The sequence below is a fragment of the Vanessa tameamea genome, chromosome 19, assembly GCF_037043105.1.
Source record: "Vanessa tameamea isolate UH-Manoa-2023 chromosome 19, ilVanTame1 primary haplotype, whole genome shotgun sequence".
NCBI classification, from domain to species: Eukaryota; Metazoa; Arthropoda; class Insecta; order Lepidoptera; family Nymphalidae; genus Vanessa; species Vanessa tameamea.
Window position 1 is genome coordinate 11,005,138 of NC_087327.1, and position 13,117 is coordinate 11,018,254.

Genomic DNA, 13,117 nt, shown 5'->3' on the forward strand with positions numbered 1-13,117 from the left:
TAATTTGTGAGAAAAAGGTCTTTTGAAAAGCGAAGTTGTTATCAGAAATTTAAAGTAGATAAAATTAGTAAACGGCAACAGTTCTGTACTAATAATTAATGTTGTTTACACCTTTAAAGACGTATCACTTTGTATGTTACCCAAGTCAGATATTAATTTTAAGTGCTCAGTGATAAGTTGATTGTGTAACTTTTCCAATAAATAAATAAATAAAGACGTATTTATCAATTGATTGAAGTGCACAGTACAGCTATTAGCAAATCACATGAAATTTATGAAAATTTAAAGTTTGTTTATCGTTAGTCGTTCTGCCATTGAAATAAATTTTACGTAATGACAAATATTTTGTGTTGTTTTAGCCTTTCATATTCCAGGCAACCCTATATTCACATATGAGCTATTAGTATTGAGTCCCGTGATTTAAACTTAGTCAATTTAAGATTTTTAATATTAAATGTAAGAGTGTTGTGTAAGAGATTACTAGTCTCAGTCGTGATATGACTTATGCGACACGGTTTTAGACGCGTGTTTCCTTTCAACGGTATTATTATTAAAGAAAATGTCGCATATTACCAACGAGTTCCAGGATAAGTTTCGTATTTATACTTACGGAATCTATCACCCATAATGATTGCAAGCGAAGTCTACTCGTGTGAGAACATCAAGTATTCCTGTAAAACGTAAGTAAAAATGGACTTGTTTTAACTTTGTTTCACTGTAAACTGTTTTATAATCTCAATAACGACTCAACATATGAATGCCACTGTGTGACCATAATTATTTAGTTTCTTCTATATTTCGACATGTGTTTAAAGAATTAAAAAATAATAATATACCGAGTTTTTATTCTCTTCATGCATTGCCAACGTTGTATTCAAGTTTTAACTCGTCTGGAAGTTAGTTAATTACAAAATCCCCTCCAGACACATTGCAAAACGAGTTAATGAAACATTTGGTAAAAATTTTAAGGAGCGACTCTCAATCGCTCATCAGTAAACATTATTTATTAATCAATAACAGCACAGCATCAACAACGAGTATTAATTGATAATATTTCGCATTTTCATCTGCAATTCGAACCGTCTGTTCGTCCGTACGCCCTTTATGACCGTTCTAGTTTCGTTCCTGTGCACATTTTTCTTCTCCGCGAATGTTTTTTCCCTCATAATGGTTTGTTTAGCGATTTCCCTCCGCAGGGCGGTGGCTCCGGCGAGGGAGGGCAGCGTGGCTTGTCTCTTGAGGACTACCGCTTTATTTTCCTTCGGCTTGACTTCCGTTGTCTTCGATGGGATGCTGAAGGGATTGACGTCGAGGTTCAATTTGAAGCCGAACTTAGTGAACCCTGGAACCGTACTCGGTTGCTTTAATTTCGGCGTTTCAATTTTCTTAGTCGATGTATCGGATTGTGATACATTTTTATCCGTTTCTGAAAAAAAAAATAGTCATTTTTATAATCTAAAAATTTGTGCTTATATGGTGCCCGTTGCCTTTTCGTTAATATAAGTCTTACATATTACTGAGTATATAATAAGACTGAATCTGTTTAACAGCCCATTGTTTGAGTGTTCTATCTAGCCGGGTGCCTACTCACTAGTCAGTCTACCGTTAAACGTCACGTCAAACTTACTGTAATTACAAGCCCAAGGGACATAACATCTTAAGTACCTGGTAGAATAAATACGGCGTGAAACGCGGTTTATTTTTTTACTCTAACAGTGTCTATGCGCTCAGGGTACGACTAAAAGTCTACACATTTCGCAAACAATAAATATAGTGTAAAAATTGAATTTGATCATAAAAATTATACACATTATACTTATTAATATTATAAGGAGATCATATTTGTTTGTTTGTATGTATGTATGGGGTAATCTCCGGAACTATATATCGAAATAAAAAGAAATGTTTACTGGTAGAAAGTTACATGACTGTTAGGCTTTATGATGTCATGTCTATATAATAACTTTATCATTGGATGTATCCACGAACAAATTCAGATATTTTCACTTCAAAACACAGTTCACCTAGCAGTCTTCCGTACCGTAGTTTTTAAAAATATTTCCTATATGTATATTCATATAATATTAGACAGAGCATACTTAGACATCTCTAAGTCAATAAGATATTATCTTATCATAAAACTTAATTTTATTAGTAAAATTCCATAAAAACGTGATAAAAAATTGAATACAGCGGCTAATTCGACCGAATAGTTATTATCAAACTAATATTACATAAAGAGGTAACATTTTTTTTCATAATACTAGGTACTGCTATCGACTCTATGCAGATAAAATGATTTTATTATTTTATGATTGTATTATTGTATTTGATAAAAGAAAACGTGAATCTTTAAGACATCATAATTTGTTATACTGCTCCTTAAACAGGAAATACCGAGTGAGTATTTATAAGATAAGGACTGATATAACGCCCGTGTGCTCGATATGACCAGTGTGTAAATTCACTTTATTAAGCCATAAATAAAAGTTAGCTGTTCTCTATAGTTCACGATTTAAGGCTCGTTTTGTTTTTCAAAAAGCATTCAGTATTTACATATTCGAAGTGTCCACAGCGCAATGGTTTACGACCTGCCCAGCGATATAATAAGTCGCAGGTTCGATTCTGACCCCTTGGGCTATTATTTTTAACTTGGCCAATTAAATAATTTAAAACTAATGTCAAAAAAAAACATTGATAAATCAGGCATATTTCTCAATCCCAGATTATATCAAAGATGTGTGTGTGTGGATTAGTATTTATTGATTTCTAGGCAGGATATATAAAGATTTAATCGTACTTTATTGACATACTCTGTAATTAGAATGGTGGAAAAGAGTAACTACTGAGTTTCTTGCTGGTTCTTGAGAGAATCTACTTTCCGAACCGGTGGTAGCTTTATATTTAACTCACCAATGTAACATGACGACGTGCTTTTATGAGCCTACTTGAATAAAGAATATTTTGATTTGATTGTTGTCGTCTCCACGTTGTTGTCTAACGCAAGCTTAAAAAAGCTTAGCCCTCCGATCAACAGGAAAGAATCGTGTTCGATGATTGCGGTTTCAAACCCAGACAAGCACCACTGAATTGACATCTGCTTATTTTGTATTTATATCATTTATTTTGCTTGGCAGTTAAAGAAATCATCTTGAGGAAACCGAAATGTGTCTTATGTCAATGAAATTCTGACACATGCGTATTTAACAACCCGCATTGGGTCAGCGTGATGGAATAAGTACCTCTCTCTCAGTACTCCTTCTCGTCAAAACGGACAGGAGGCCTTAGCCTACGGGCGGTTATTTTACGTTTACATACTCATGTTGTAGCGGCAAAATACAAAAGCATGTGCATTCGCTTCGCCCAGGTTTCTACGACATAGTGGAACGGAGTGTAGCCACGCCACTCCAATGGTTTAAATGTATTTTTTGGCTTCAACACAAACATTCACTGTTTCCTGTTTGAGGACAATTTAATCAAAAAAAAAAGTTGGCGATTCCTTATACGGGAATACCTTTGTAAGACGTGAGAAAAAAATATATATTCAAATATATAATTTACATATGACTAATCGCCTGCGACTTCACCCGGTGTTGGTTAGTTAGTTTGTTTCATCTGTACTCACTAATTTGGCTTTTCTTTAAGCCTTTATTTTGACGCGATTTAATTGAATTAGCTATGATATTCATTATTGATTTTATTTTTTTATTCTAGAATTAGTCGTCGCCCGCGGTCTAGCTCGCATTTTAGGAGGGGGGCGCCGAGTGTTAAATATGACAGTTAGATGCGCGTGCGTGCGTGCGTGTGCGTGCGCGGCGTGCGCGGTGTGCGTGCGCGTCTCACCGGCGACGCGGGCGGCGGCGGGCGGCGTGGCCAGCAGCCGCGCGCGCTGTCCGCGTCGGCGCTGCCACTCGTCCAGCGACTCCATGCGCTCGAACTGCTTCTGGTGCAGCGCCGCGAAGTTCGGCAGCTTCGTGCGCCGCTCGCCCTTCGCCTCTTGCAGCCGACCTGGAAAGTTCGACGGTTTATTGCTCGTGTCCTCTATTATGATTATGATGATGGCGTCTTATCCGATTTTCGACCACGGCAGCCGATCTCGAGGAAGCCAAATAACCCGGAAAGCGCGTGGGCAGACACGGGTGCGCTCTATTCTCTCACTCTCCTAGGCTGGTCCGAATTCTTTCCGGTCCGGAGATTTCTATCACACGACCGGAAAGAATTCGGACGTAGGATCGATTTAAACGTATAATGGACATACAAAGATTATGATTGTTTTTTATTTTAAGCAAACAAGCAAATTATATAAAATCTACCTTATGGTGTAAGTTATCGGCATCGCCCTCAGACCTAGTGTCTAAACAGTAGGTAATAATTACTATTTCTTACACCCTAGGAATTAAGATTTTATGGACTTAAAATTTGGTACTGATTGGCAGTAGAAACAAGTTTGTAATAGTGTAGTAGTGTAGCGGAAGTGGCGCAGAGTACCTGCGGCGCTGGCGGTGCGCGGGCGGGCGGGGCGCTCGGCGGGGCGCGCCGGCGACGAGCGCTCGGCCTCCGCCTCGGTCTGCGTGTACGAGCGCTTGCGCGCCGGACGCGTTAACTCCGACACTTTGACCATAAAATAATAAAGTTATTAAATATGTTATGTTATAATGAATGGAGAAAGAAAAATATATGACTTTTGATTTAGAAATAAATCAAACTTGTAAATTTGATCTACTTAATAACACTTTTGAACTACTAAAAGAATCTCTTTAACAATTTGTCTACTAAGATGATATTTTATGAACAGTCAAACAGATAAAAGGTTAGCATAGAAATAAAATAGAAAATGATATTCACAGTATTGGACTTGCTGATACACAAAATCAAATGTCTTTAGGAGGGACCTGACTCAATTTAAACAAAATAACTCACCGCTGTCATTGAATACGAAGCTTTTGTTTGATCCCTTCAAATTTGACTTAATTATTTTCCCCTTCATTTGCGTAACTACAGCCGGGTTATTGACAGGGCTGCAGAACATCACCCTGGTCAATCTCGGTGCCACGTCAGCTAATGAGGATCTTCTTGACTTTTCGATTGACCGAGTCACATTTAAAACACTCTTCTCCTTTAATGAGCTTTTGGAGCTCGGATGTGGAGTGCAGCCTGGTGATGGTAGAGACATCCGTCTTGGTGTCATATCATTGCTCAATTTATGAGGCATTACATCTGGACTGTCTTTTGTGAATGTTCCGTCTCTCTTCAGCGGTGTCGTAGCTAATATAGTCTCTGTCAAAACTTTTTTCTTAGGTGTTGTTGTAGTGTCAGTGAGTGGTGTAATTTCAGATTCTAATAAGCTTGTTTGTTTAGGAGACATTGATACCATTCCATTTTTCTTTGACGGTGTATTAGATTTAATTTCTGTCCTCGTGTCTGCTTTATGACATGGAGAAGTTTTATTTTCCTCTGTAAAAGTTGCTTCTCTTCTTGGTGTATTATTTACAACTTCGGTGTCCATAAGACTGTCACTTGTGTCTTGTGTGTCAGTTTTTGACTCATCCATACTACTCTCTACTAACACTGGTGTGGTGTTTATAATGTTTTCTAATTTAGAATCATCACTGTTTATGCTTACATGGGAATTGTCATCAGTTATGTTTAGAGAATTATCTGTTGTGTCAGAACTTAATAGAGACGACTTTGCTTTGGGCCGCATTTTAGATTGGTCAATGGAATCTTTCTTTAAACTTTTATCAAACGTTGAGTCGAGGCTAGCTGGTTTATCAAAAGTGGCATTAAAGCAGTTTATGGACATTTTGGCTTTGGGGTTTTTATCGTAAGTACTATTCAAACTTTCAATTTTGTTTTGGTCAAACGAATCTATCGATGATATTGACTCTCTAGTTATAGAATTTATTATTGAAGAGCTTTTTAAGATATCCTTGTCAAATGTAGCATTGAGTGTGACTTTGTCTATCTTATCGTATGTTGAATTTTTAATACTTGACTTTCTTTTCTTTTTGGAGCCACTGTTTGTTATGTCATTTATGCCATAATTTATTTTACTGGCATCTGATTGGTTACAATTGTCCTTATTAAAGGTTGCATTTAAATTTAATCCATTACCATTAATCATTGAAGTTCTTGATGTGTCTCGTTTACAACTACCGTCAAATGTGTTATTAAGAGATGGTCTTTTATCGCTAAGTTTATTAGTAGATGAGAGTTTGTTAATAGTGCTGTCAATTTCAAATGTAGTATTTTTATCGTTACCTTTGTCACAACTAGTTTTTTTGTTTGATTTTCTTTTGGAATTTGCATCAAGGCTTTTGTTTAATGCTGATACTGAGTTGTCTTTATCAAATGTATTATTATCTATGCTCTCTACTTCATTAATGGCACTGCTTCGTGATTTATCTGATTCACTCAATAGTTCCTCGATAGGACTATTTTTTACTGAACCATTGGTTTGGTTACACGTCATTTCCACAGTTAGTTTTCTTCTTTTATTTGGTGTATCTACTGAAACATTCATAATTGATTCTTCATCATGGATGTTTCTTTTAGTTTTTTTGTTTTTCAGTGATTCATTCATTACACAATTTTTATTATTAGAAGAATTCTGACTGGTATTAACAACCGGGCTGCCAGCAGCACTGTGAAATGAATCGATTGAAGCATTGCTTTTATTTAACTTATTATTAAGATTCTCAGCAACATCTGTCACAATAAGGGAGTTTGTTTTCTTTTTATTTTTTTTCTTGTTAGTTTTATTTTTAGTATTGATCTTCATGTCTACTTCGGGTACATTTTCGATATCTTCTTCTGTATTCGTGACTTTAGCTGCTTTTTTCTTTTTTCCTTTTTTCTTCTCTTCTGTGACTTCTTTTATTAATGTTAGTTCCACGTTATCTAAATCATTTTTTACACTATTTTTTTTGGTCCTACGAGTCGATCGCTCTGCTTTTACGTCAATTATTGGCTCACAATCACTAACAATCTTATTTTGCTCTTTGAGTGTATGTCTTCTAGATTTGCGTGTATTTTTGACGGTAATCTCAATATTTCCATTATCAGTACTGGTTATTTCTTCTTCAGAAGGATATCTAACATAATGTTTTCTTTTTTTCTCAGTGAGCGGCAAAACATTACTCGTCTTCTGTTGTTTACTACGAGTTTTTCTTTCGCTTTTTAATTGGAACATGTTTTCTACAACAGGCTCTTCTATCGAACTATGAATTCCTAAAATCAAAAATAACGTATCACTTTGTGTTCAGTTTTATAAATATAAATAAACAAAACAAGCACAACTCTAAAGACATATATGAATAATACTTACGTTTTCCAGATCTCGTTGACATTTTCGTTGGAAAAAATAACAACGCATTAAGATTAAGAACTAAAAAGTAATTAGAATTTTTACGATTATAATATTAAAAAGTAAATTATTTGCGTTTTTATTTAAGTGATCCGTTTATTAACGAATTGAATTTCAAACGGGCCGTCAGAAGTTGATGCTAGAAACTAAGTTGCCATTTTTAAATAATTTATGTAATTTTAGATGATGTTCTACAAATTTCTTAGAAAAAAATTATTATGATAAACTAGAATTTTTTAACATAATATTTTGTTACTTAGCCATAAATAGTAAGGTTTTTAATTTTAGAACTTACTATCATAATTATAATGATTTGTACAGTACACTTGAGTCCATCTTAATTCATAGTCGACACAAATTATAATATTTGTCGTACGGCGGCTTTTATATACAATAATCGTTAAATACAATAAATGTATTGAGTATAATTGTAATATTAGTAAGGGGAAGGGTAAAATTAGATTATAAATATTTACTACTTTTATTTTCAATTGTATGGAAATAAAAATAATATTTTTTATAGGTTTTTCATAACAATATATAGGTAATCTTTGGTTTACAAAGTATTTGTGTGTATACAGTGTAGTTCAAAAAGCGATCATAATAAAAAAAAATACTACCGTTCAATCAAATGGCTGATAATGAATCTACCATACCTATCATATATTTACCAACTAATTAACTATGAAATTATTGTTGTCTACCAAATTGATCATTCAATAGTATTCTAATGATGGTCAACAAATTCTATTTTTGAAATAAAACAAAAGTATTTGAAGGGATTAAAAATATAAGCAAAAAAATTAGTTTGAAAGAATTGTAAAATTTTACAGAGAGAAAATTTTACATATTTTTTCATAATTATTTAAAAACGAATTTGTATGAAAGCTAATGACAAAAATATTCAAAACTCAAAATAGGTCTGCAATAATAAATATGTAAATTAAGAATTAATTAACCGTTGGTAATTTACTTTTAGACATCTAGACGTGTTGCATGATGCATCACTAGTCTGATGTCATCTTAGTAACGACAAATTATTATTAATGTGAAATGTCACAATAAATAACCGAAATGCGGTTCGGTTCCGCATCGTGATTTATCGATTAAACTATTAAAAAAAAAATCCAGACTGAAATTAGAAGCTCACTTATGATGCAGATGAAGTGAAATAATATTTTAATTAGAACTTATTTTATTTGATACAAAATGTGCGAGTGAAATCATTAAAAATTATACACTGAGTCACTAACGGGTATAAACAATGGAACGTCCGAGCGTATTCATTGGAGCAATAATATTATTTTATGTTACATGTATAAATTCTGATCGTGGAGACTATATAGGCTGCTATAAGTTCAAAGAGGATGTGTTAAATACTCATACAGGACAGTCTGTAGATGTTTGCTTATCAGCATGCGAGCAAGTGTATTACAAATACGCTCTAATTGGAAACGAATCCACTTGTTTCTGTGCTAATGATCCCGGTCAGTTCGTACTAGAACCGGAGTCGTGTGATACGCCGTGTCCGAAGAACGAAACACAAAAATGTGGTGGAGAAAATGCAGCTAGCGTGTACGACACGGAAGTAACAACGCCTGGTCCGCCGATGTCGATAGATATTGTTAACATAACTGAAACAACTGTGAGAGTGCAGTGGACGGGTCCACAAGCCTTTACCCGTATCACAGCATACATAATAACAGCAACTATTTTAAAAACTTATGCAGATTTTGTTATAATACCATTGGAATGGAGAGTGTCTAATGAAACATTTCAAACAGAGCTACCAAATCTTCAATCGGGTTCTACATACAGCATAAGTGTTGCAGCTGCAAATTATGAAGAAGTAGGTGCAAATATAACTTTACAAGCTGAAACCATTATAGGGACACCTGACCCAAGCCCGCCTGATATTGTCATGCTAGAAAGACGTGGGGGCCAAATGTTGGTTCATATTCCGGAAGCAAAAAATGTCAATGGTCCTGTATCGATGTACAGAATAGTTGTATCAATTGAATTATATCAGCAAGGTTTCATAACTGAAAATTTAAGCAATTTTTCATACGCTTCTGAACAAGGACTGCCATATTATATAACAGCAGAGTTAGACCCTGAAGATATTAAAAGTAATTTTATTATAGGTGACAAAACCACATACAATGGGTTTTACAATGCACCACTACCATTAACAAATGATATTGAGGTTTCCCTTGGTGTGGTAAGTGAAAAAAATCATGTTAAGAAAATTAGATATGCTGAATCAACAAAGAAAATAATACTGAATATAAATGAGCCAGAAGAAATGTCACCCATGGTTGTAGCACTGGGGGCGGCAATTGCTATAGGTATAGTGCTGCTGTTGATAGGCATTGGGTTCCTTATTATTCTGCGCAAGAGAATCCACATGGTCCGTATGCAGCGTGGCTCACAGTCCATGCCACTAAGTCTGAGTGAACCATGCTTGGAGATTGAAAATTCTGGATTCTTGCAGGACGAAGATGAAAGAGTGGATTACTATGGCAATCTAAAACGTAAACTATGGAATATTCCCAGAAATCTGATTGACATAGATATATCTTGCGTAGTTGGATTAGGTACCTATGGAAAGTTCACAAAAGGGAAAGTGCAGCAGCATGGTGCTCAAACTTCTGGGCTTGTGCAGGTCATATTGGACAGAGAACTGGAAAAATCTGATAAGAAATTAATGCTACAAGAATTAGATTTATTGATTAAGTCCAGTGAGCATGACAATATCATTTCTTTAATTGGTATTTGCGAAACAAATACAACCCTCTTCGTAGTACTACAGGATACTAAAACAACTCTTAAGGAAATGATTCTACAAAGTAGACATAGGGATCTGCAAAACAATAAGTTTTGCCTAATCTCTGAAAATAAAGCCCTGCAGGTCTGCCTCGAAGTAGCTTGTGGTATGGAATATTTGCAAAGTAAAAAAATTGGACACAAAAAGTTAAGTTGCCGTAACATTGTAATAGGGGATAATGGTGTTGCTAAGGTAGCAGGGTTTGGGCTGTCTCACATTCGTCCTCTGCATGAAACACCAGATTATACTCGATGGACCTCACATGAAATGCTCAGACAGACTAGATTTAATCCTAAGGCAGATGTATGGTCATTTGGTATTCTTGTATGGGAAGTTTTTACCATAGGAGCTACACCTTATGCTCACACAGGTAGCAAAGACGTTGCAGCTAGAGTGTTGAGGGGAATGAGACCCTCCCAGCCATCATATGTTGGGGATGAACTCTTCCAATTGTGTTTACAGTGCTGGCAAGTTGATCCGGATGAAAGACCCAGTTTTTCATCTCTTTTAAATGAATTGACCCCATTTGCAGAAGGCCCTGGCACTAGATGTCTCATTTTCACACATTATAATGGATTTAACTATGAACCTCATGTGCCACAGTATGAAATTGTTTCATAGTATTATTCTCAATAATACTGACTATACCATTGTAGTTAAAATTAAGCAAAAGTCTTAAACACTAATAAGTATACATGATGTGTATACATATTCATGATGATTATTCCCAAATTGAAACGAAGTAATGGTGTAGTCATTGCTATATATATGCTATAAGTTATTATTATAATATTATAAGTTTAAAATTTATAATCCAAAGATTTGCTTCTGATTATAACTGCCACAATTAGATTTAACATACTGTTTGATTCTCAGTTTATTCTCAATGCGTTATTAATCTCAATCTCCAAACTTGAAATCTTATTTAGAATAATAAGTGTAAAGAGAACATGTATATTATATAAGAAAGTCTAAAAGCAGTTATGTTTGTGCCCCGAATGTAATAATAATATCTCCGATATAACCTCTGAAATACAATTTATATCAGAGACCAATCATTGTGTCGTACATGTCTATCGATATTTTCAGTCGGGCATTTTTTCATTGCTGGTTCATATTTTTTTGACCATCGTTTAGTGGACGAGCATATGGGCCACCTGATGGTAAGTGGTCACCACCACCCATAGACAACGGCGCTGTATGAAATATTAATCATTCCCTACATCGCCATTGCACCACCAACCTTGGGAACTAAGGTGATATGTCCCTTGTGTCTGTAGGTACACTGGCTCACTCACCCTTCCAACTGGAACACAACCATACTGAGTACTGTTGTTTAGAATCTCTGAGGAGTGGGTAGTATGTACCCAGATGGGCTTGCATCAAGCCCTACCACCAAGTTATCATCAATGTCTATATCTTCTCAAAACTGATTCTCAAGACCCATCTCTTATCCAAGTTTATCTATGCTTTGGTTTTCCAGTCTAGTAAAGCTAAGATGTCTGGGGTAAATGTCGTCATAATGAGGATCTGTTACATTACATGTTACCTTATATTGTATATGATCTGATGTAGTTTGATATTATTTTATCTTTGTTAAATACTCCAATAAGTTATTAATTAGAATTTTAATATGACAATATTAAAATATCGATATATTCATAATCATAAAGCCTTACATGCACAGCCAAATGCCAACCTGTTTTAACTATTAAGTTCGTTGGTGTCTTCCCACCACCTGGGATTGCCACAAGTCTTACCTCGGAGCTGTGTCGGTTTCTTTTTTCACTAATCTAAGGCCAGCAATCTTGTGTCAGTTCACATACGGTCGCATTGGCTGAGGTTTGGCCAACATGTCTCTCCTGGTTAGTGAGGGAGATTCATTCAATTCATCTTCCCTTCGATCTTATGGATAAATAATATAGTAGTAAACCTTCTATAATGACAGTAACACATCCCCGTACAAAGAGATTAGGTGTTGTTTTCCTGGATTTAATCTTAGTTTTAAAATACACATGGTTTAACCCCGTCTTATAATATTCAGGACAAAATATTTTTTGTTCAGGTATGTTTCAATAAATATGACTAAACACTTATACAATACAACAAATGAAATAAAAGAAAATAATATATTGTTTTATATATTTTTCGCGAGCAACATGTATCGCAAGTAAAAACAGGTTACCAGTTCTTCACTTGCTTTAATGAGCAAGTTTTATTTCTTATGAGTTGGTTTGAATGTATATTGATTATTGTATAACATGTATATTTAAAAACTATAGCTTTAAACAATTTATAGTATTATCATTGTCTAATAAAACTATCGATTATATGGTTTTTATGAGTTATAACAAAAAAAAGACAAAAGAAAGACTTATGTAACATACAAGCAAATTTATATGAGTTTTGTTCTTTGCTGAGGTATATATATTACAGGCAGATGAAACTTATTTTACTGCCAGTTTCAAAAATTATGAACAAAGTTGGTTTTTTTTGATTGACAAATTTGAGATCAATGACTATTCAGATTAGTTACAAGAAGTTAATCTGACTGATCACAAACTTAGCTTAGTCTGAAAATTTTAGGTTTAATGTTTCATCTGCAAGGAGGACCGTATGGTCTATGTACTGAAGTACTAAACAATCCCACTATTAGGGACATCACTTCTTAAATGTGTTTGTCAGTTAAAATGAAAGAGTTCTAGTTGTTTTTATATATATTTTAACTTTGGAAGACACGGCATGTTGAAGATGGCATTAATAATAAGCACTTAGAGTGCTCATACTTAATATTTATTTTAATATACTTTTATTGTTTACGTGACTCTGTGCGAATAACCATTCCATTAATGTACTTAGTTATTAAGAATTTATGTATTATTTGTATTATTTGCCGTACTTATTTTATACACCTAAATGTTGTC

At 34.7% G+C, this 13,117-nt stretch overlaps 2 protein-coding genes across 2 annotated transcripts; one reads left to right on the forward strand and one right to left on the reverse strand.

Annotated features, from left to right (window-relative positions):
• Nucleotides 1–469: 469 nt before the first annotated feature.
• Nucleotides 470–7,497, reverse strand: LOC113393837 (uncharacterized). The gene is made up of 5 exons (XM_064217903.1): nucleotides 7,328–7,497; nucleotides 4,921–7,230; nucleotides 4,489–4,611; nucleotides 3,844–4,008; nucleotides 470–1,426 (listed from the first exon to the last, which is right to left on the reverse strand). The coding sequence occupies exons 1-5, from the start codon at nucleotides 7,347–7,349 to the stop codon at nucleotides 1,041–1,043; spliced, it is 3,006 nt and encodes a 1,001-aa protein (XP_064073973.1). The 5' UTR covers nucleotides 7,350–7,497; the 3' UTR covers nucleotides 470–1,040.
• An 882-nt stretch (nucleotides 7,498–8,379) lies between these two features.
• Nucleotides 8,380–12,578, forward strand: Wsck (wsck). Its single transcript, XM_064217854.1, has 2 exons — nucleotides 8,380–11,324; nucleotides 11,635–12,578. The coding sequence occupies exon 1, from the start codon at nucleotides 8,631–8,633 to the stop codon at nucleotides 10,812–10,814; it is 2,184 nt and encodes a 727-aa protein (XP_064073924.1). The 5' UTR covers nucleotides 8,380–8,630; the 3' UTR covers nucleotides 10,815–11,324; nucleotides 11,635–12,578.
• Nucleotides 12,579–13,117: the final 539 nt, after the last annotated feature.

What these genes read in the sequence shown, in the direction of transcription:
- LOC113393837 (XM_064217903.1), bottom strand. Translation starts at nt 7,349, where the DNA reads ATGTCAACGAGATCTGGAAAAC. An exon ending in CTTCGTATTCAATGACAGCG is followed by an intron (nt 4,612 to 4,920) that starts GTGAGTTATTTT and finishes TTATGGTCAAAG; the next exon opens with TGTCGGAGTTAACGCGTCCG. An exon ending in GCGCACCGCCAGCGCCGCAG is followed by an intron (nt 4,009 to 4,488) that starts GTACTCTGCGCC and finishes CGAACTTTCCAG; the next exon opens with GTCGGCTGCAAGAGGCGAAG.
- Wsck (XM_064217854.1), top strand. Translation starts at nt 8,631, where the DNA reads ATGGAACGTCCGAGCGTATTCATTGGAGCAATAATATTATTTTATGTT.